The sequence below is a fragment of the Zingiber officinale genome, chromosome 3A, assembly GCF_018446385.1.
Source record: "Zingiber officinale cultivar Zhangliang chromosome 3A, Zo_v1.1, whole genome shotgun sequence".
Taxonomy (NCBI): Eukaryota; Viridiplantae; Streptophyta; class Magnoliopsida; order Zingiberales; family Zingiberaceae; genus Zingiber; species Zingiber officinale.
Genome location: NC_055990.1, coordinates 29,261,191 through 29,280,346, shown reverse-complemented (window position 1 = coordinate 29,280,346; position 19,156 = coordinate 29,261,191). Strand labels below are relative to the sequence as shown.

The following is a 19,156-nucleotide window of genomic DNA, read 5'->3' as shown; positions in this document are numbered from 1 at the left end:
ATAATGGAGGTATTGTGCCTTCGATTCAATTTAAGATCAACTATCTACTTATTTGTCCATCAGGGTTGACTATTCCACTTGAAAAAATAAAAATTTTATAATATCATAACTGAGATTTAAACTATAAATCCTTAGCTAAACTATTAAATTCATGTATGTAGTTCTAATTCCACTTATAACTTTTATTGACCAGATAAATTTAGAAACAGCTAACATCTTAAATTTTTTATCCCATTAAAAAAAATCACCGAGTAATATATCATAGTTAAAATTCAAACTATTGAAGCATCGTTGCTACTATGATCCAAGGGTGTTGAATAGCTTATGGTTTCACTTTATCCGAGGGACATAAGATACCATTTAATTATAGAGCAAGAAGTTAAACTTATCTTTAAGATGCCCAAAATGGACAAAACTAAGGCAAAGACTCTTAAAATGGACGACTTGAGTATAATTGAGTCGAGTCAAGTTGAATTGAGCTGAGCTAAGTCGAATCGAGCCGGGTAGGTGACTCATGTTTTGCCTAGCTTATTTACTAGTTCAAAAGTTACGTTCCAAGAGTGGAGTAGAGTGAAGTGATTGGAAGAATGAATGGCATGGCAGATACTGACATACTTCCTCAAGGATTAGGCTGCCAATCTCCACCATTCATCCCAATCCACAGCTCACTTCTAATTTGGCTCTCCTCTTTTGCTGAGAACAAGCATCATCACAAGAGGAGAAAGAAAATTTTGAGATAAGACTGATCATGGCCTTGAAGCTGTGGGCTTCTTCAGCTGCCAGTGCTCTCAAATTCTCCTGCAGAGCAACTGCCACTCCCTTCCCTGCTTCCTCCATCACCAGATGCTTCTCCTCTGGTAAAACTAACAAGCTCTTGATTAAGCTCTTCACTTGATTAGCTTACTTACTGCATTGGGGAAGGTCATTGGTGAAGTTGCCTGCCATGTGTTTGAAAGAATTCACACTAGAGTTTGTTGAGAATGTTATGCCGTTGTTTATTTGTGTCACCGGATGCTTCTCCTCTGGTAAAACTAGGAAGCTCTTAAAGCTCTTCACTTTGTTGAAGTTGCTTTCCATGCGTTTGAAAGAATCCACGAGAGAGTTTATCGAGAATGTTGTGCTGTCGTTTATCTGTGTCACCAGATGCTTGTCCTCTAACACTGGTCACTTCGTTAACTTAGTGCTGCAATATTGGAGAAGGTCGTTTGTGAGGTTGCTTGCCATGTGTTTGAAAGAATTCACCAGAGAACTTACTGAGAGTGTTGTGGTATTATTTACTTGTGCGAGTTCAGATTTTATTCTCTATATTTTGTTATGACTGAATTTATCATTTGCTGAATGAATCTTTTGTTGTGTTTGATGGCTTGGTTTTTTTAGGGAATGATACTTGAAAAACAAGAAGAGGACTTCTTGATGTTGTTGTGTTATGTACATAAGTATGCATGCGTGCATGAGTTACTCTTCTCAGGCTCCCTTTGTGAGATTTTTTAGATTTTGGCTTGTATCTACTTTTTAATTTCAGTGACATGGTAGAATTATCCCTGTAAGTTGCTGTATTCCCGTTGCCTCTTCTCTAGTAGAACAAGTTTTTAGTTCAGCCTTGACAGTTCTGCCAATTGAATGGCTACTCTTTGCTTAGAGGTCTCAACATTGATGTCAATCGATGAAATAGGATTTCGAGGAGTGGGGAACTAGAGTGTTCCTGGGTATAGCAATAGGAAGATGAAATTACTGACAGCCTTGAAAAGTTAGTTAACTGAAGAGAATAATTAACCGATGTTGAAGAATCAATAGCAAAAGACCAACCCCCAAACAGAAACTAATGTTGGCATGATTATCAGAAAGAATGTTTGAACAGGCAATTTACAGCTACTCACCTTAGAATGAGATTCTTTAGTAGTCAACATTCGCTGTCTACCATTTTTTAGTGAGATATTAGGAACTGAATTCCATTTTTTTTGTTGAGCATCTTTTTCTATCCTTATTATTTTCTTTCCTCCTGAGATTCTTTTTTATATTGAACTTTAGTTTCTTTGAAAACTTTTCACTGGTCTAAAGCTCTTCTTAAATGCACGGACTTTCTTTATCCCTTCAATCAGTTTTAGTCTAAATATTTCAAAACATAATTCATGTTAGTTCATTTAATAAAATTGTCAGCTCAACAAATAATGCTTAGTTACCTAAGAAAAATATGTTAACATAAACAGGCAATTAAAGCAAAACCTTCTCTAATTCAACAATTTCTCTACTCGTCGGAATGCGAAGAGATAGGATAGACCTTAAGTCCTCTTTGCTTGCAGTGATTGATGGCTTCAAGTACAGTAAATCTCATGAGTGGGTGAAGCATGAGGGTGCTGTGGCCACCATTGGCATCACCGACCATGCTCAGGTACCAAAATCATTCCTCAGAGAAATTCAATTTTGTGTTTCTTCCTGTTTGAACTAATAATAAATAATAATAACATCTAGTTCATCTGTGCCAAATGCGATTTCAGGAATCTTGTTCTTATTTCAGTTGATGATAGTATCATGTAATGGAGAGAGTTTCTGTATCTGATTGATTCATGATGTCTATTAAGAACATGTTCAACTTGAATCAGTTTGGTTGATTTATGAGTTTTGGCATAAGTGAGAACTCAATCGAACTCAATGGTATCGATATCTTGATAGGGTCATCTCGGGGATGTGGTCTTTGTGGAGCTGCCGGAACCCGGTGCAGCAGCTACAAAAGAACAAAGGTTTGGATCTGTGGAGAGTGTCAAAGCCACAAGTGATGTCAACTCTCCTGTCTCTGGTGAAGTCATTGAAGTCAACACCAAGCTCACTGAAACTCCTGGCCTGGTAATTCCTTCAAGTGATTTATTTACAATTCGACTCATAATTTGCTGCCATGACTAAACGGTTTTGTTTTCGTCTCCTTTCCCTTTAGATCAATTCAAGCCCATATGAAGATGGCTGGATGATTAAGGTGAAACCGAGTGATCCATCGGAGCTCAAATCCTTGATGGGATCAGAGGAGTACACCAAGTTTTGCCAGGAAGAAGATGCTCATTAGAGCACACAACAAAAGTCATGGTTACTTCTGCGCTCACTGGTCTGCCATTCGAGTTTCAATCTTGTTACTCGTTGCAGTTTTGTTCTCTTTTAATCTTGTTCCGGCTCTTCTTTCTGCTGTTTGAAAAAGGAAGGGAAAAAAAACACAAACTTTGTGCTTTCATAGTTATGTTTCGGATCAGAAGCTACTATGATTGAAGAAATCACTTTCACTACTATAGATAATCAGAACTACGTGAAAATAGTAATACACTCGAGCACTAGGACTAATTGTTAGAACACTCAAAAGAGTGCATTGGTGAATCTCGACTCAATCTTAATACCAACTATCAAGATATTTGGCGAAACAACTAATTGAGATGTTACTAATGCGCCCCGATATGGCTATTTGCTCTTGCCAAAAACCTTCTACTGTGAGTTTCATCCATGCCAAAAGCCTCGACAACCCCTATATGACTATACTCTCGTTTTTCTGTTGCTCAATGTCTCGCGGCAATATCTCCACACTCACCACGGTAGCCCTCTATAATGCCAATCGATCGGGCCATCCTTTGTGACCCTTACAAGCATTATTTGAAGACCTAAATATAAAACTTAGGATTGAGTCTCTTGTTGATAAATATATAGTACCAAAACTATAAAACTACACAAGGATAATTTCATACATACGATAATTCATTATAACTTGAGACATTATCAAGTATTGTTTATTGGTTTAAAACATTTGTCAGACATATTTTTTTTATCAACTAAATAGTTTAAAAACTCCTATTCCTTCTCGGCTAGGTTTTGTTCCTTGCCATTACAGGCACTCATCATTAGCTTGCACAAGTCAGTCGGTATGATTGATCGAGCGAAAGATTAAAGAAAAACAAGAAAATGATTGATCAAGGGAAGGATTATCGCCAAGCATCATTTGACGTTGAGCTAAGTGCACCATGAGAGAACCCCCACCTCACCTTCATTTCGAAGTAGGATAAAGTATCGATACACCGACATGTCATCACTACATTGGATGGACGAATGATGACCGCGTCGACGCGTATATGGATGAGAAAGCCACATAGGTAGCTCACAAGTTGCACTGCGGTCATGGTTGAAGATGATTTGGGAGGAGCTTTCAAATACACTTGTAATAATGATGCTAACAATTATTAATGGGTAGCTTGCAAACTAGAACAAATTAATTTCACCTCCATTAATGACTAACCCATGCTCTTTATTGTTTTGAAAAGATTAATAATAATTGAGTGGTCCTTTAAATTGATGGATGCTACTTGAAGGAAAGAGGCATAATCAATTAAACCCTTGAATAAGTTTGTATCGGTAGCAATCGATAATTATTCAATATTTAAAAATGCTATGGTAATCATTCATCAACTATAACTCGATAAAAATGATGATCAATAATTAGAAGAAAAAAATGGGCCATTTAACACATGCTTACGTATAAACAATGATTTGTCGTATACAATAAAAACTCAAAAAGTCAGGCTAATTTACAAGTCAATAAACTTAAATAAAGTGTGCCAATTTCTATTTCTTTTCGCTCATTTGAATATATGAGAAAGAATGCCTATTATGCTATTTGATCCGGTGGTAAGACTGGGAGATCCATTTTCTGAAGGGTCCCAGCCTGAGGACGGATGGAGGACTGACTAAGCGGGTAATGGCCGCGTCAAGCAGTCGAGCAGGTCCGAGCGGAGCCAGAGATAACCCAGCCAGGCTGGGGTTTCCGACGCCAAGGCGGGTGGTCCGTTCGGCCAGGATAAGGGCGAGGATACAAAGGTTAGCCGAGCGGCCTATTCGTTCGGCTCGGGATATGGGATGTCAGCAAAGGCATGCCTGATGATTATGCCATACACAAGATTTCGCGATAGAGGGTTTTGCCGTCACATCATGGAGAGGTCGATACAGTAGCGGTATGGCCTTATGGATGCCCTTCTGACATACCCATACCTGAGCATGGATGCCCTTCTGATAGACCCATACCTGGGCATGGTCGAAGCAGGTGATTGCTTTGATTGGCGCGCCCAGGCTCCTTCGAGAGGTCTATATAAGGTCTCCATTTCTTCACCGGAGGTACACAAGTCTTCTGTTTCTAAGCCACCTCTTTGTTATTCCTCGCCTGACTTGAGCGTCGGAGGGCCGTCGCCGGGACACCCCTCCCGGCTCGGTTTTGTTGCAGGTTCGCCTGAGCACTCGAGGATCCAGCAGGGAGCGCCACATCCCCAGCGTCCGTTGACTCCTAGTTCGGACAGGATCAATTTGGCGCCGTCTGTGGGAACGTAACCTGCATCCGAGCAGAGACAATGGACGAGGCTGGAAGAATACATACCGTGGCACTCTCACAAGAAGAGTTGGACGCTATAGTCGAGGCGAGGGCAGCCAAGATAGTGGCGCAGCAAAAGGAGAAAGCACAGGCTGAGCGAGCGCAACAGCAAACCTCGGCTTCAGCAGGCCGGGCGGCGCAAGCAGACCGCCCGGAATATGTTTCAACAGGAGGGTTCCTTCAGGCACTCTTCCGTACTCCCCCAGAAATCACGCCCGCTCACGGGGAGCAAGGATCTTCATCTGATGAGCCTCCCGTTCGGGATCATAGGAAGGGCAAAGCTCCCCGAGCGAACGCACCGCCCGAGCAGGTTCACCGACAGTTCTCTGAAGCCATACATGGGGATCCGTTACCAAAATACTATACACCACCGCCGATCGGAGCTTACAATGGGATGACCGACCCCGACGATCATTTGGGGAAGTTCGACAGCATCGCCACCTTGCATCAGTACTTCGATGACGTAAAGTGCCGGGTATTTCTCACCACTCTATCGGAATCTGCACATAGGTGATTTCGGAGGTTGCCGGACGGCTCTATCACTAGTTTCCAGGAGTTCCGAATGACATTTCTTCATCACTTTGCGAGCAGCCGACGTTATCAAAGGACAAGCGTCAGCCTGTTCACCAGCAAACAAGAACCAAGAGAATCTCTCCGAGCGTATATACAGCGATTTAATCAGGTAGCGGTGGACATCCCCACGGCCACCTCGGAGACAATGGTAAACGCCTTCACACAAGGCCTCGTGGAAGGGGATTTCTTCCGCGCGCTCATTCGCAAACCTCCCAGAGACTACGACCACATGCTACACCGGGCAAATGAGTATATAAACGTGGAAGAGGCGGAGGCTGCCCGACGGAAGGGAACTCATGCCGAACGTCCGGCCCATGCCGAACGGAAGCAGCCCGCTGCCCATCAGCCACCAAGAGGACCAAGAGTTGAGGTATCCCGGGCACATCATGCGAAATCCCCGGTGGTACAAGAGGTAGCGGCCGAGCGGTTAAAGATGAAGAAAAAGAGGGTATGGACCCCAATGTTTTGCTCTTTCCATAATACTGATTCCCACAACACCCGCGACTGTCGGGGCCTGCCTTCAATTACCCATCCCGTACGACGGGGTGGCCCGCGTCGAACATATAGGAGATCTCCCGAACAGCGCTTCCCTCCAAGGCATGAAGATCGTTCTCGGTCCAATGAGCGACCTAGGCAGTCCGCTCGGGAAGAGGAGAACAGAAACAATACCTCCCGGGGAGAAATCAATATTATTGCGGGTGGGCCGACCGGAGGAGATTCACACAGGGCAAGAAAGGCAAGCGCCCGGCAGCTCAGAATTCATGAGGTGGGTTGCAGCCAAGAAAAGGCGAGCGGGCCCGAGATCAGTTTCGGGCCCAAGGATCTTGAGGGAGTTGAAGTGCCACATGATGATGCCCTTATCATCAAAGCGGTGATAGCCAACTACACCATCCACCGTATCTTCATTGATACTGGCAGCTCGGTCAACATCATCTTCAGAAAGGCCTTTGATCAACTACAAATCGATCAAGCCGAGCTGCTGCCCATGACAACCCCCCTCTACGGGTTTACGGGCAACGAGGTTCTCCCGGTCGGACAGGTAAGACTGGCTATCTCCTTAGGGGAAGAACCGCTCCGGAGAACGAGGACAACAAACTTTGTGGTGGTCGACTCCCCTTCATCCTACAACGTAATACTGGGGCGACCGGCGTTAAGCGAATTCCGAGCTGCTGTGTCGACGTTCTACCAGAAGATCAAATTCCCGGTCGAGGACAAAGTCGGTGAAGTACGAGGAGATCAGTTGGCCGCTCGGAAATGCTATGTGGAAATGGTCCGAGCCGAATCCAGCGCAGCGCGAAAGGCTCCACGGATCGAGGTACATGCCATAACCGAGAAACCTCCTGCTTTAATTTATGATGAAAAAGAGGAGGTTCAGATCCATCCGAGCCGATCGGAGGCTACAACATTTATTGCCGCCGACCTGGAGGACGAACAGAAAGAAGAAGTGGTCAAATGCCTCCGGATGAATCATGACGTCTTCGCCTGGTCGACGCATGAGCTGCCCGGTGTCTCCCCCAGCATAGCCCAACATAAGCTTCACGTCCGGTCGGACGCTCGGCCAGTAAAACAAAGGAGAAAGATTTCAGCGCCGAGCAGAATATTATCATTCGAGCGGAGGTAGAAAGACTCTTAGAGGCCGGCCACATACGGGAAGTTCAATTCCCAAGCTGGTTAGCAAATGTGGTGCTCGTCTCCAAGCCAGACAACAAATGGAGGGTGTGCATCGACTTCAGAGATCTGAACAAAGCTTGCCCGAAGGATTTCTACCCTCTACCCCGAATCGACCAGCTCGTAGATTCTACAGTCGGGTGCGAGCTTATATGTATGCTGGACGCCTACCAAGGCTATCATCAAGTGCCGCTCGCCCCGGAGGATCAAGAAAAAGTTAACTTCGTTACACCGGACGAGACGTATTGCTATACGGTGATGCCGTTCGGGCTGAAGAATGCCGGAGCAACATATCAAAGATTGATGAATAGGGTCTTCCGCGAGCAAATCGGACACAACCTGGAAGTCTATGTAGATGACATCCTCATCAAATCCTTCCGAGTGGCCACTTTATGCAAAGATATGGAAGAAACCTTCCGCACACTCAGAAAATATGGGGTCAAGCTAAATCCTCATAAGTGTTTGTTCGGCGCCAAAGGAGGACGTTTCTTGGGCTATATTGTGACCGAACGGGGTATTGAAGCTAATCCTAGCAAGGTGAAGGCTCTTCAGGACATACCACCGCCCAGAAACATGAGGAAAGTACAGAGGCTGACCGGTCGGATTACAGCGCTATCACGCTTCATCTCCAAGACTGCCGACCGGAGCCTCCCGTTCTTCAAAATCCTCCGCAAAGCAGCAAAGTTCCAATGGAATGAAGACTGCGATCGGACTTTTGAAGAATTGAAGACGTACTTAAACTCCCTACCTGTGCTGGCCAAGCCAACTGTCGGCGAACCATTGTACATTTATTTATCCTCAACCGAGCAGGCAGTGGGATCAGCGTTAGTCCGGTCGGGAAGTGAGGAGCAACCTGTATATTTTCTTAGTCATATCTTGAAAGATGTTGAAACCCGCTACACCGGACTCGAGAAGTTGGCCTTTGCTCTGATCCTTGCCGCTCGGAGACTTCGTCCTTATTTCCTGGCGCACACGATTATCATCAAGACCAATAGCCCGTTGGGACGAGTACTTTTAAATCCAGAAGCTTCCGGACGGCTCATCAAATGGACAACCGAGCTAAGCGAATTTGATATCCAATATCAGCCCCGCTCGGCCATCAAGGCACAAGCCTTAGCCGATTTTGTGACGGAGGTGCAGGACCCAGAACCCGAAGCTGTGTGGAAAGTGTTCGTGGATGGATCGTCCACTAGACACGGGAGCGGAATTGGCATAGTTTTGCTGTCCCCACAAGGAGAGCGGATGCAGCTCTCCGTCCGGCTAGATTACCGAGCGACCAACAACGAAGCAGAATATGAAGCCCTTATTGCTAGATTGCAGGCCGCTCGGAACGTTGGAGCCGTCCGGGTCATCCTCTATTCAGATTCCCAGTTGGCTGCTCAACAAATCTTGGGAATTTTCGAGATAAATAGTACAAGGCTCAAGCTATACGTGGAGGCCATTGAAAAACTTAAGCTCAACTTCAGGGAGGTGATTATTCAGAAGATCCCCCGGGCGGAGAATCAAGTGGCGGATGAATTGGCCAAGCTGGCAAGCGCGTTATCCCCGGTCGGCTATCAGAAGCCGATCGAGCAAGTATCTTTAGTAGCACATGTTGATCGGATGGAGGGCATCACATACCCGAGCGACTGGAGGACAACTATTGTGGAGTTTTTGCGCTCGGGAGCTACCCCCTCCGATCGGGAAGAAGCTCATTTGCTGAAGAGAAGGGCTAGTCGGTTCACCCTCGTAGGAGATCAACTCTACAAGAAGGCCTTCTCCCGTCCGCTCCTAAAATGCGTCAGCTGGGAAGATGCCGAGTACATCCTTCGAGAAGTGCACCAAGGTTCATGCGGTGGACATCCAGGCGGACGGTCCTTAACCAGGAAGATTTTGCTAGCCGGGTATTTTTGGCCAACACTTCAAAAGGATGCCGCCCGGACCGTTGCAAATTGTCTATCATGTCAGAAGTACCACAGCATGTCCCACCGACCGGCAGAGGAGATGAAAGCATCAACTGTGGCCTGCCCGTTCGACCAATGGGGGATGGACATCGTGGGACCCTTCCCCATGGCTACCGGGCAGCGGAAGTTCTTATTGGTGGCGGTCGACTACTTCTCAAAATGGGTAGAAGCTGAGCCACTTGCAAAAATATCCGAGCAGATGGTTAAAAAGTTCATATGGCAAAATATCATCTGCCGCTTTGGCATCCCAAGACGACTCGTCTCCGACAACGGACGTCAATTCACTGGGAAGCTGCTCGGGAAGTGGTGCGAAAGTTATGGCATCGAGCAGCACTTCACATCGGTGGCATACCCTCAAAGTAACGGTCAAGCCGAAGTAACCAACCGAGAGATTCTCAGAATTTTACGGGCTCGGCTCGACCATGAAGGAGGCAGCTGGGTAGACGAGTTGCCGGGCGTCCTATGGGCTCTCCGCACGACACCAAAGGAGGCAACGGGCGTCACTCCATTTCACTTGGTATATGGAGGCGAAGCAGTCATCCCGATTGAAGTTGGGGTGGAATCCGTTCGGGTACAAAATTATGATGAAAATAACGCCGAACGGAGGAACATGGAACTAGACTTCGTCGAAGAGGAAAGAGCTAAAGCGTCAGTCTGGCTGATGGCGTACCGGCAACGTATGAAACAGAATTACAACCGACGCGTGATCCCAGAGCCTTTCAAGTAGGCGATCTAGTTTGGAAGAAAGTCAAGCCAGTCGGAGATGTCGGCAAGTTGGAAGCTCCCTGGGCAGGACCCTTTGAAGTGGTTGAGAAGCTCCGTTCGGGCGCTTATTACCTCAAGGATGCGGAAGGTCGGATGCTGGATCGGCCATGGAGTGCAAATCACCTTCAGCCATATAGAGCTGGGTGAGAGGTGCACTTTTGCTCTATTTTGTGTAAATTCAAAATAACTGTACTCCTTTTATCGCAGGAAACAAATTATTCCCAAGGCATTCTGTGTTCATAGCCGAACGGTTAGTTCTTCGAAGGCCCCGTGCCGCTCGGCCAGAGGTAAATTATCGGAGCCAAGCACTCGACGACGAAGGCCCCGAGCTGCTCAGCCGGAGGTATTTTGTACGAGCCAAAGGCTCGATTCCGAAGACCCTGTGCCGTTCGGCCAGGTAAACGTTGTCCAAATTAGGCTTAAAAGCCCAACGAGCTCCGTCGTTAAAGATCGAGAGCCGCGCCGACCGGCTATAAATATCCGCGCCGACGAGCTCCGTCGTTAAAGATCGAGAGCCGCGCCGACCGGCTATAAATATCCGCCCCGACGAGCTCCGTCGTTAAAGATCGAGAGCCGCGCCGACCGGCTATAAATATCCGCGCCGACGAGCTCCGTCGTTAAAGATCGAGAGCCGCGCCGACCGGCTATAAATATCCGCGCCGACGAGCTCCGTCGTTAAAGATCGAGAGCCGCGCCGACCGGCTATAAATATCCGCGCCGACGAGCTCCGTCGTTAAAGATCGAGAGCCGCGCCGACCGGCTATAAATATCCGCGCCGTCGAGCTCCGACGTTAAAGATCGAGAGCCGCGCCGACCGGCTATAAATATCCGCGCCGCCGAGCTCCGACGTTAAAGATCGAGAGCCGCGCCGACCGGCTATAAATATCCGCGCCGACGAGCTCCGTCGTTAAAGATCGAGAGCCGCGCCGACCGGCTATAAATATCCGCGCCGACGAGCTCCGTCGTTAAAAATCGAGAGCCGCGCCGACCGGCTATAAATATCCGCGCCGACGAGCTCCGTCGTTAAAGATCGAGAGCCGCGCCGACCGGCTATAAATATCCGCGCCGTCGAGCTCCGACGTTAAAGATCGAGAGCCGCGCCGACCGGCTATAAATATCCGCGCCGTCGAGCTCCGACGTTAAAGATCGAGAGACGGTCCGGCGTCTATAAACCCTCCGGCCGGGAAACCGGGAGACGAGCCGACGTCTATAAATTCCCGAACAGGAGACCGACGAGCTCCGTCGTTAAAGATCGAGAGCCGCGCCGACCGGCTATAAATATCCACGCCGACGAGCTCCGTCGTTAAAGATCGGGAGTCGAACTCGCGACTGTGAGCTTACTGGACGAAACTAAGGACGCCAAATAGCGAGCGTTCGCAAGTACTAAATTGATTAAGTCCGATCGGCCATCAGTTTGCCAATACTTCGCATTCACTGAATGCAAACAGCATAGCCAAGCGCTAAACGATTTCAAGGAAAACAAGTCAACTAATTAACCTGATCGGTCGTCTAGTGGGGAACACGTGGAGCTTAACTGACTCTACGGATAAGCACCAAACAAACAAAAATAGAAGCAAAGGAACACAATTATGCCGAACGGCACGTACAAAAATTTTATATCCGCCGAGCGGATGAAATACAGAAAGTACTTGGAAGAACTCGCCTCACTCCGGGTCCTCAAAATTAAAAAAGGCGTCTGGGATATCGTCAATCATAGCCGCCAGATCTGAAGAGGGAATGCTCAGGTCAGCAGGAAGGTGCCCTCCCTTCTTCCAGTACGCCGTGGTGACCTTGACCGCCTCGGCGAAAGTTGAGGAGACGTTGCCACCGAACTTTTCGCCGAACCGCTCCGAGCGGAGGTATTCTTGGCGCGCTGCTGCTAGGCGACTCGGCTCTCCCTCCTTATATTTTCTGAAAGTCTTGGAGAACTTTCTGGTCCACCTCCGCTTTAGTGCGTTCAGCTGAGCGCCTATCCCGTTCGGCAGTTAATTGGGCTTCCAGATCTTTAGATTGCTGATCTAGGGCTTGGACTTCAACTTTCATCTTGTCCAGATCAGCGATCGCCCGCTTCTTCCGGCTACTGGCACGCTTCACTTCTGCGTCGCGTTTCTTCACCAGGCCTTCAAGTCGAGCCACCTCTGTAGCCAGGTCGGCGGCCTTCTTCTGTTCAGCCTCACGGGCTTGTTTCTCCCGCTCGGCCGATGGACCCCCCGAGACTTGGAGTTTTTCCATGAGATCCTCCAGCTCGGCCAGCCGATGGCTAGTGGCGATTTGCTCCGCCCAATACTGTAAGTGAAATAACAAAATCAGGAACTGAACAGTAGTATGGCACAGGAAGAAAAACGAACCTACCTGAGTGGCTTGCTGCATATGGTTATCGCCGAGCTGCTTGGGCGTCATGAGGGCCACTCTAATCTGGGCGTCCTCGAAAAGTTTGGCGAGCGGACCCGTCAGGGTTATTTCATGAACGGGGCTTGATGGCCGATCGGCAGACAATAAATATTCCTCCGATGGGAATCGAAGGGTAGTCTTGATGGTCGGGTGGCCGGCCGGCACTTCCTCAGCCGCAGTCGCCTGGCCCGAGGATTCCCCTATGGTTGAAGTCTCGCCCAACCGTCGTAAGCGACGACGAGTCCGTGGAGGAGAGCCAGAGGGCTGTGCGGTGGGCGAGGCCGCGGGGGTCCTGATCTGCGACGGCGTGCGATCTAGCGAAGCGATCTCGATCGGCGCCTGTGGTTCGCCCTCTGGGGTCGGCAGAAGGTTGGAGTCTCTTTGACGTTTCCGCCGAACTTCCAGTGGTGAATCCCCGGCCTGGGGGACTCCCAGCTCTGCTGGAGCAGAGGAAACAGGATCCGCCTCAACCTCCGGTGGGGTAACTGCTTCTGTGGTGATCGGCCCCTCTCCAGGCCGGGCGGTTGGGATTAGACCGCCGCAGTTCTTTTGTAGCACCAATTTCCACGGCTTTCAATTTCAGATGATCAAGAGCCTTGGAGCGCTACATGACTTCAGCTGCAGAGAAAAAATTAAATCAGTTAGACAAAAAGGCGAAGTGAGTAAAGAGTCCTTACCCATGCGGTAGGGAAGATTGGCCCGAACGGGAGATAATCCAAAATGTACAACACCCTTGAGAAGCAATCGGTCGATTTTGTACCGACCGGACAACCGCTTGTTGCATGAAGGTAGGTGGATTGTTCGAATTTGCCGAGCTCCTACTGGCTCGGCAAATGTCCGCCATTTGTTCGAATGCCGCCGGAAGTCGTATATAGAAGAAGAACTCCTTCCAGTGCTTGTTGGAGGTCGGCATATTCTCAAAAAATTTGAAGCCTATTCTACTTTGGAAGATAAAAGTACCCAACTCGCATTGTTTGGGGTAGAAGAAGTAGTGGAATATTTTGGGGTCGAGTGGAATACTGTGCAGCTTAAAGAGGACGACCACCCCGCTCAGCAGCCTAAAGGAATTCGGCACAAGTTGGCCGAGCGGGATGCGAAAATAATTACAAACTTCCAAAACAAAACGATGGGTAGGGAATCTAAGGCCGCCCTGGAATTGGTCCATAAAAAAATAAATAGTACCGATCGGCGGGTTATGGGGCCGGTCGGTCGGGTCGGCTACAATTATTTCATGGTCATCCGGGATCCCATACGTCCGAACAAGACGCCGAGCGCCCTCCTCGTCAAATTTACTCTCCATGGTCATATACTAGGGACCATGAACATCAACAGCGGGTACGGAAGTGCTCGCCATGACTAAAGTACCAAGAAAAAGAAAGAAGGAAGCCGAAAGAAACTCGGAAACGGAGGACAGATAAAAGTTCGCAAGCAAGGGAACGAAAGGAGTTCCCCGCGAAAGGGAAAGGCCGAACGAAAGGAAGGGAGAAGCTTACTGAGGGAAGATGAACGGAGAGGATCACCAGAAAGTCGAAAACCACCAAGAGGCAAGAACTAGGACAGCTGGAACGATGCAACCGCGGGCACCTTCGACGGAGGACGCGCAATGAGATAGAGAATGCGGCGTAAGGGCGAAGACAAAGGCTTTATGCGAACGAGGCTGGTCAGCCTCGTCCGTCGGATGCAGGTCATGAGAGACGAGGTCATCATCTAACCGTCCATTTCAAAACAATCGGTGTCCCATCGTACGGATCATCACCGCCACGCGAGAAGAGCCACGTGGCGCTCTGTCACCAGGCGCAATTAATGCGCCCATACCGCGCATGCTTCGACTTAATGAAAAGGATTTGCATGATTTTCGAGAAGATTTAGACAAGCAAACATCCACGTTGAGTGCCAAGACATCCAAAACGAAGAGCCGAGCGGCTGAATTTGGCATAAAGGCCGAACGGCTCAAGGGATATTATAAGCGACGGTAAGGCGACGACCGCCCGCTCGGACACATAGTCCAGTCAGTCGGACTCACTGCCTCCTTCGACTAGACTTGAAGGGGAGGCAAGTGATCCGGCGGTAAGAATGGGGGGCCCACAGATGGGGTCCCGTCCGAGCGGAAGGAGAGATTACCCAGCCAAAGGTTTGGGTGTCCGAGCCAGAGCAGAATCGGAGCTGGGGTTTCCGACGCCAAGGCGGGAGGACTGAATGGCCGAGCGGGTGTCTGCCCGGCTGGAACCGAAGGGCCGAGCGGGTGGTCCGTTCGGCCAGGATAAGGGCGAGGATACAAAGGTTAGCCGAGCGGCCTATTCGTTCGGCTCGGGATATGGGATGTCAGCAAAGGCATGTCTGATGATTATGCCGTACACAAGATTTCGCGATAGAGGATTTTGCCGTCACATCATGGAGAGGTCGATACAGTAGCGGTATGACCTTATGGATGCCCTTCTGACAGACCCATACCTGAGCATGGATGCCCTTCTGACAGACCCATACCTGGGCATGGTCGAAGCAGGTGATTGCTTTGATTGGCGCGCCCAGGCTCCTTCGAGAGGTCTATATAAGGTCTCCATTTCTTCACCGGAGGTACACAGAAGTCTGAATCTCTGAAGCCACCTCTTTGTTATTCCTCGCCTGACTTGAGCGTCGGAGGGCCGTCGCCGGGACACCCCTCCCAGCTCGGTTTTGTTGCAGGTTCGCCTGAGCACTCGAGGATCCAGCAGGGAGCGCCACATCCCCAGCGTCCGTTGACTCCTGGTTCGGACAGGATCACTATTTGTGTATCATATATTGTCGGAGATTTTTAGGGACTTAGTTGAATTTCAATTATATGAAATAAATTCAATTTATTTATTGAAATGATCTAAACTGATACTCTTAGGCTATCAGTAGAGAATGGTGTCTGCCAAGTATTAAAAGCAGGCTTCAAAGTAGTCGACCGGGCAAAATAGGTTAAGGTCGACCGAAAGTAGAGGCTTAGGCCGACCGGATGAAGAGGCTAAGGCCGACCGAAAGAAAAGGCTTAGGCCGATTGAGTGAAGCTTAAAGTCGATCAAAAGTAGAGGCTTAGGCCGATCGACCGAAACTTAAAGCCGACCGAGCGAAGAGGCCGACCGTGTGAAGCTCAAGGTCGACCGAGCGAATCGAAGGCTTCTGCCGAGCGAGTTGCAGTCGAGCGAAGCCTAAAAAGCAATCAGACGAGTGAACTAAGTAAACCGAGGCCTGCTTCGAGGCTGTGCCTTAAGGTTTTCTTGGGTCGTCTGTTTCCCAAGATACAATAGTGAATTGTGATTCCTACCAAACACTGATGACCCATGCGTGAGAAAGAGCCTCTCCCACCAAGCTCCGACCAGTCTGGTATTCGGCGCGTGCAGGTCATGGCCACACACGAGTCAATATGGTTCAGTGTAATCTAGGTCTTGGATTTGTACCCCTTGCGCACCCATGCGTGAGAGAGAACCTCTCCCCATGCATTTGTTCACATCCTCAATACATGTTAATCAATATAAACTAACCAACATGTCTTGAAACTCCCAATATGAGATTAAAGTCTCATTCACAATGAAATTTCATACCTTTTCCACCTCTTCTCCATTCACATATATCCAACAATTTTCGTTTCTTCTATTTTTGAACTAAAGTGATGCATTCATACTATATCATTTTCACATCATAGTGTTTGTAAATGGATGAATTACATATCTAATATTTTATTACATGATAAAAAAAATATGGATTTTTTAATTTTTTAATATTAAAAATTTTTGAACTAGGATTAGGGTGGACAAAGAAAGGGAGATACAGAGAATCATCAATGGCATCATTTTGTGGAAGTGGGATTTGCTATAGTGTGAAGGAATTTGTTTTTGTCATTTTAAAAGGCAAAAAGCTAAATTTATATATATATATATTTTCTAGAAAATATAAAAGAATTATAATAAACATCGTGACTCGACAAGATAAAGCTACACGAAATATGATTACGAAGAAAGCATGAAGATACAACAAAGTTTAATGACATATTGAATTGTATATTTGCCAAACAAATTTATTAAAATGCTCAATTTTGCAAGAAACCTTGAAAACCTAACTAAATTTATCAAATTTATTCTTGTTTTTTTCAAAAATACTTAAGATCCAATAGACATTTTCATGACTAAGTATTCAATAATTCGAAGCTCAATTAGGTCATTCACATTTTCTATTGTGATTACTTTACTACTAACAAAGCGGAAAGATGAATCACAAACTTAGAAAAATAGCAAGTGGTGTCATACAAAGCAAAGCAAGATCGTCTTAATTAGTTAGGTTGATATTATGACAAGGATGGAAATAGTGGGAATGAGCTCATGTCGAATAGAAAGCAACTTATATATTATATATGTATCATGTTGATCAAAGTTAGGTCATATTTCTTTTAATTAATTAGAGCTTGTGTTGAGAATGGAAACAAAAACCTAATAAATTAGAGGTACCTATCCTTTTAAAGAACTTTTGATCTCTTCCCAAATGCAAAAACACCTAATTCACACGATGTCATAAGCGTAGCTTGTTATTGCCCGTAAGGAAGGAAACTAATATTTGAAAACGATAGAAATTTCATTTCATCCTCGAGTGATTCTCTTTTTCTCGGAGTTATTAATTCACCTAATGAAACTCTTAGGTAAATTAATGTTAGGGGAAGGAGTGAAATTATAAGAATTCAACAACACCTTCTAGAAATCAATATCGAAATAGTCAAGGTTTCGGTATCATACATAGTAATTCAAACGTTGCAAATGCTATTTGGAGCGTCCTTGTCTAAGTTTTGTCGACATTTGCACACAACATTTGAAACGAGATAAGGGTCGATGAACATGTATAATTTCTTGATAGTAAGTTCAAGAATTACTCACAGTGACGGCATTGCAACTCGACATGGGATCTGAAGATTGAAGACATGAATTGGAGGAGTAGCTTTCGAACAGTGCCAAGTCCAAGAAAGACTTGGAGACTCCCTCAAAGTTTCTTCATTCATGGGATCAAATCAAGTAGTCATGGTCTGGTTAAATGTGTTTATTAATTAAATTTGTAGTGGCGTGTCTTTGTCAATACCAAACATTTTTTTCATTTTTTATTGAAATAAATAATACTGTTTTCTCCTTTTTCTTTACTTTATAGAGTTTATTTCTTCGATCTAGCTGGAAGAATTAGGTGAAGTTTTTGTGACCTACCAAAGTTTGTGTCCGGTCTGACATCGTGATCTAATGAATTAACGGGAGGTGACAGCGGAGGGAAAAAATTTGAATGCTTGAAGAAATTGCTTGGGATATCTTTAGCACTCAAAGAGAGATTAGAATGGGCGCTAAGGGTGGACTTGGCGGGACCATTCCGATGCTCAAGTTAGCACGGGAACTAAGAAGAAGCAAGAAATTGAAATAGTAGAGGTGTTTAGATGGTTATCTTTGTGTCTGCGTTTGCGGAAGTGGGCGACTTTATTATATAGAGCGGCGAGTATATCTATTACTCCAACATATACGCATCCGTTCACCACGTTCTCTAAGATATACATTGACATTTTCCACCTTTTCCGAACTAAACAGTCCCATTAATGGAGGTGTTATACTGCCTCCCACGTCTTTAATGGGTCACGTAGGATAAGGTACGACCAAGCCCGACAGGGATGGAGAAGGCAAGGAAATCGAACCGAAGAGATATGGGATGCCGAGCATGGGAGACCGGGTTGGGGAGATTCGAGGATCATATTCTAAGGGAGCCGGGTTGTGTTGAACTACAAGTCTACAAGAGTCGGAGATATTGAACTATGAAGCTCGAGTGATTGAGCTGTAAGAGTCAGGTAATAAAGTCAAGGAAGTCAGACAATAGAGCTGAGGGAGTCGGTTGATCGAGCTATGAGAGTCAAGTAACAAAATTGAGGAAGTCGGGTAACAGAGTCAGATGATTGAACTATTGATTAAGATTAACTTTCTCTTCCATTCCTCTTATCGTACAACTCTACTTGACTTTTAACTAATAGCTTGACCCTAACACACGTTGAGACCTCCACCATCTGCCGCATCAGTTTGAGCTATTGAAACTCACTCCACATGACTCAACATTATTTAGGCTCCAATCACATCACACCCCCACACTACACTACCGCACTACCATCACCAACAAGATCTGTTCGATGAAATGGCCCAATTGCCATCCACGCGTGCAAATTGCACTCTGCCATGGAATTCACAGCAAGATCCCAACAACAGCAGTCACCCAATCCTCTAAATAGATCGACCTATGCAAATTCAATCGACTCAAGATTGGTCAGCCAAACCAATCGAAAAGTTTGTCCTCGGTTCGACCGGTTGAATTAGAAATGACTGCTTTTGCTTGTTGTCTACAACTTTAATATGAGCTGTTGCTATTATAGTGATGCCTTATGCCCTCACTAAGCCAGTCATTG

The 19,156-nt window shown here is 46.6% G+C and overlaps 1 protein-coding gene and 1 long non-coding RNA gene across 2 annotated transcripts; one reads left to right on the top strand and one right to left on the bottom strand.

The window, feature by feature from the left end:
• Positions 1-596: 596 nt before the first annotated feature.
• Positions 597-3,269, top strand: LOC122051597 (glycine cleavage system H protein, mitochondrial-like). Its single transcript, XM_042612794.1, has 4 exons — positions 597-857; positions 2,301-2,389; positions 2,671-2,841; positions 2,930-3,269. Exons 1-4 carry the CDS (start codon positions 749-751, stop codon positions 3,053-3,055), a joined length of 495 nt encoding a protein of 164 aa, XP_042468728.1. The 5' UTR covers positions 597-748; the 3' UTR covers positions 3,056-3,269.
• On the bottom strand, positions 3,229-17,726 carry LOC122051598. The gene is made up of 2 exons (XR_006131464.1): positions 17,610-17,726; positions 3,229-3,635 (listed from the first exon to the last, which is right to left on the bottom strand). It is a non-coding gene; the product is annotated as an uncharacterized LOC122051598 (long non-coding RNA).
• Between the last annotated feature and the right edge of the window lie 1,430 nt (positions 17,727-19,156).

Bases quoted from the DNA above. Each gene is read 5' to 3' on its own strand.
- LOC122051597 (XM_042612794.1), top strand. From the start codon at position 749: ATGGCCTTGAAGCTGTGGGCTTCTTCAGCTGCCAGTGCTCTCAAATTC. The intron at 858-2,300 runs GTAAAACTAACA...CTTTGCTTGCAG, and splicing joins CACCAGATGCTTCTCCTCTG to TGATTGATGGCTTCAAGTAC. The intron at 2,842-2,929 runs GTAATTCCTTCA...CTTTCCCTTTAG, and splicing joins TCACTGAAACTCCTGGCCTG to ATCAATTCAAGCCCATATGA.